Source organism: Austrofundulus limnaeus, unplaced genomic scaffold, assembly GCF_001266775.1.
Source record: "Austrofundulus limnaeus strain Quisiro unplaced genomic scaffold, Austrofundulus_limnaeus-1.0 Scaffold699, whole genome shotgun sequence".
NCBI lineage: Eukaryota > Metazoa > Chordata > Actinopteri > Cyprinodontiformes > Rivulidae > Austrofundulus > Austrofundulus limnaeus.
In genome coordinates, this window is record NW_013953101.1 from 154,335 (window position 1) to 158,110 (window position 3,776).

At 38.9% G+C, this 3,776-nt stretch overlaps 1 protein-coding gene across 1 annotated transcript in view; it reads left to right on the forward strand.

Moving 5' to 3' along the window:
* Window positions 1–3,776, forward strand: part of fam135b (family with sequence similarity 135 member B) — a gene marked incomplete in the record, with an annotated part of 86,586 nt that overhangs the window by 34,317 nt on the left and 48,493 nt on the right. Inside the window, 2 exon segments of the mRNA XM_014027924.1 lie at window positions 1,134–1,204; window positions 2,151–2,324. Of these exon segments, the coding sequence (XP_013883378.1) occupies window positions 1,134–1,204; window positions 2,151–2,324 (245 nt within the window).

Below are 3,776 nucleotides of genomic sequence, written 5' to 3' on the forward strand. Positions count from 1 at the left end.
TCTTAGTACAGGTGAACTACTTTTATTCCTGATTTAAACTAGCGATCGTGATGCTTTTATTTTTTTCTGTCAGGCTGTCGGAGCGCTCCTCCTCCTCTGTCCGGTGCTGGTGTGGTGTGAAAATCCTCCACCTCAGACGTTCAGAGATGTAACTGTCTGCGATACTGTGGTCACTCTCTATGTAGTATCAATTATGCTAATGCTAGCTGTCACGTTCTCTCGTCCTGGCCACACCTCCGCTCTCTAACCTCCCCTCCCCCCACACACACCCACTTTGATGCATTTTCAAATTTCACCTTGGGACGGAGTTATCTTTTCACAGGGGGAGTAAGATACAGTTTAATGGCTGACCATTTCACTAGGATTTTGTTTCCCAACCTTTATTAAAACAACTTGACTGTTGCCATTGTGAGAATAACCAGCTGATGGACTGTATCTGTGAATCTACAGGCTGACAGAGTTGAACAACTTGTTACTAGTTTTCACAAAGCCTTAATTAAACTATGAATGTCATGTTTTACATAAAACTATTTCATACAGCATGTTTTAAACTCACCAGGTGAGGCTGCTGCAGGTAACAGCAGCTTGAAGCCAGAGTATCCTTAGTGTGTCCATCAGGTCCAGGAGTTCACATCATTATTTTGAAGTCATCCTGTGTCTCTTTCCTGTCCCTCAAACCCAGCCGGTCGAGGCAGATGACCACCTGTCCTGAGCCTGGTTCTGGTTCTGGTTCTGCTGGAGGCTTCTTCCTGTTAAAAGGGAGTTTTTCCTCTCCACTGTCACCAATGTGCTGCTCAGGATTGGGCGACTGTGATGAAGTGATCCAACACAATCTGCTGCTTCTTTAGATTTTTACTCAGTAAAGGATGGGTTTTCAAATGTAACTGTAAAAAACTTGAAATAAAACCTACTCAATATAAAGTAAAAGTATAGTTTGCAATAATGACTCAAAAAAAGCATAAGGTACACACAATTTATACTTAATTACAGAATGCAAGTAAATGCATACTTTCCACCCCTGGTTATGAATCATTTTGATCCAGTAACATTTACAACAAAGTCCACTTTCTTACATTACTTTTGTTTTTTGTTTTTTCTCATATTTTATGTTATGCATGGAAACTTGTTTGCAGGTGGAAGATACTCTCAGTGAGGTGGACTTCCATCTGAAGCTGGATCTGCATTTTACCGACAATGAGCAGCAGTAGGTTCTTCAGCTTATCCTCACATTGTGTGTGTACTTTGTTAAAGAAAACACAGGAAGTACTGATGCACCATATTAATCTGCAGATTTATTTGGATAACTTTTACTGAAGCTGTTTTTAAATGTTCTTTTTTTCTTAATATGTTTTTATGTGCTTATTATATGCTTATGTTTGTTAATGAACACGTCAAAGAAAAATTTCTGCCACCGGTTCGGGACAGATAATAAACATTATATTCTATTCTATTCTATTCTATTCTATTCTATTCTATTCTATTCTATTCTATTCTATTCTATGCTATTGCAAATTGCTCATACTCTTCCTTTTCTTCTCATGAGAAGCAGTTACTTCCAGCTCCAAAGACAATACATATTTCACCCAAAATGTGTCTTTGAGAATCAGAGGAACATCCTCTCCTTACGTAACACCTGAGGAGTTCAGGCCAGGATGAYTTCTGGTTTTGCCATAAAGTAACAAATGATGCGCAAACAGAATATAGAGTTTGTTTTTGCTTTAAATGTTAAAAGAAAGAAAGAAAAAAGTAGCCTCTTTTCAATTTTGCTATTGTAGTTTTTGATTTATTTAGTTTTAATGCAAGAGAAAAAAAAGAAAACCACTCTTTCTTTGTTTTATTTTGAAATGAAAAACAACACAAAACAAAACAAAGAGCCATACAAGGACTCTTAATGCTCAAATGATATATTTATATTTATGCATTTTTATATATACAGTATATATGTTATTTTTATTCTATTTACTGCTGAATCAGTTTTGGTCAAATTAACTTTCTAATGTTGTGAATAAAAATAAACATTTGATTTTAAGTAATAAAAAAAATATGCTTGTTTCCATTTTATATTGTGTATATATATATAATTTGTATGTATACATAATTTGTATGTCTGTGTGTGTTAAGTTAATTTTGGTTTTTTTCTACTCTGTCAGATTGGCAGATATTGTGACTGTTCCCCTCATCAGCAGTCGGACCCTCGGTCTCCACTTCCACCCCCGAACTGGCCTCCATCACTACGTTCCAGTAATGTTTGACTACTTCCACCTGTCTGTCATCTGTGTCTCTGTACACGCCTCACTGGTTGCCTTACATCAGCCTCTCATCAGGTAGAATTAGTTGTGCTTTACTACTCTATTATGTTAAACTAGTTTATGTTTAAGTGTCCAAGCCTGCGGAGTAGGGGGAACGCAGCTGCAATGCAGCATTGTTTCCATGCATCCGCGGAGCGTGGAACCCTATTGAATCTGTTTTGTTTTTTTATTAGGGGTCCAAGCCCGCCGAGCAGGGGAACACAGCTACAGTGCATCAGCGTTTCTATGCAGTCTATGCATGGAAACCTATTTTATCTGTTCCTATTATTATTATTATTATTATTATTATTATTGATCCAAGCCTGTAGAACGATGGAACGCAACTGCAAAGCAGCACCATTTCCATGCATCCAGCGGAGCATGGAGCCCTATTGAATCTATTGCATTTTTTATTATCATTAGGGGTCCAAGCCCCGCGGAGCAAGGGGAAACCAGCTGAAACAAAGCAGCATTTTGATTCTGTTCCATTTTTTTATTCTACATTGTTTTAATTTTCTTTGTCAGTCCGTAAAACTCATACTGCAGCCCAAACCACAAGGACTATGCCAAATATATTTACAGTGAACAGGCCTTACATGTATGGTGGAGAAAAATAATCAGACACGCCAACCAATAGTGGGCACTGTAATGAAATCTTTGAATTTGGTCATATGAACTCCAAACTGCAAGTAACAAAATGTTTTGGCTTATTTTATGTTTTTGTTATATCTTCAGAATCTTGGTCATTACTGAGTCACATGGTGTCAGATAGGCACAGGAACTGATACATGGCCCAAATCTGACGTAGTCCTAACTGGGCATAAACTGCTCAAACTGCCACAAAATGGTGATGGACTCCACAACAATGGTCTGTGTGATGCCTGTGGCATTGAATTAAAGACTTCTTCACTCTACTTAAGCCACTGCCTGGCACTGAGCAGTCAAAGAAAAATAATTCTTGGGGACCCCTTTATGGATCCTGAAAAGCTCAGAACACTAAGTGTTTCTAATCTTGTGTCCTTCATCTGAGAGACACWAAGGTTTGACGACTGTTTTTGGAGAGAGGAATGATCCACTTATGAGGCCCCCCACATGGGTTCTTCACCAATCCCATTCACCATACCATAGAATCAGCGTACTATCTAGATTTAGGACAGAGTTTCATGGTGAATGAACTTTAAAACTATGAAAGAAAGTTAAAAGTAGTTTTCACAAACTTTGCTCTGTAGAAAAAAGTAGGCAGAAATGGGAGTGACACCAATGTGAATCCCAACCTTGTAGTACTCAACATGAGCCTTAAACGGCTCGACACACGGGGAGCGACAAACTACAGCGATTAAAGGGCTCGACACACGGGGAGCGACAAACTACAGCGATTAACGGCTGTCATCTCAGCCAGGGTGAAACCCGACACACCGGACCCGATAGTGATCGCAGCGTTACGAATCGCGCTCTCAGGTCGCTTGTCTTCACAAAATTTGATTGGTT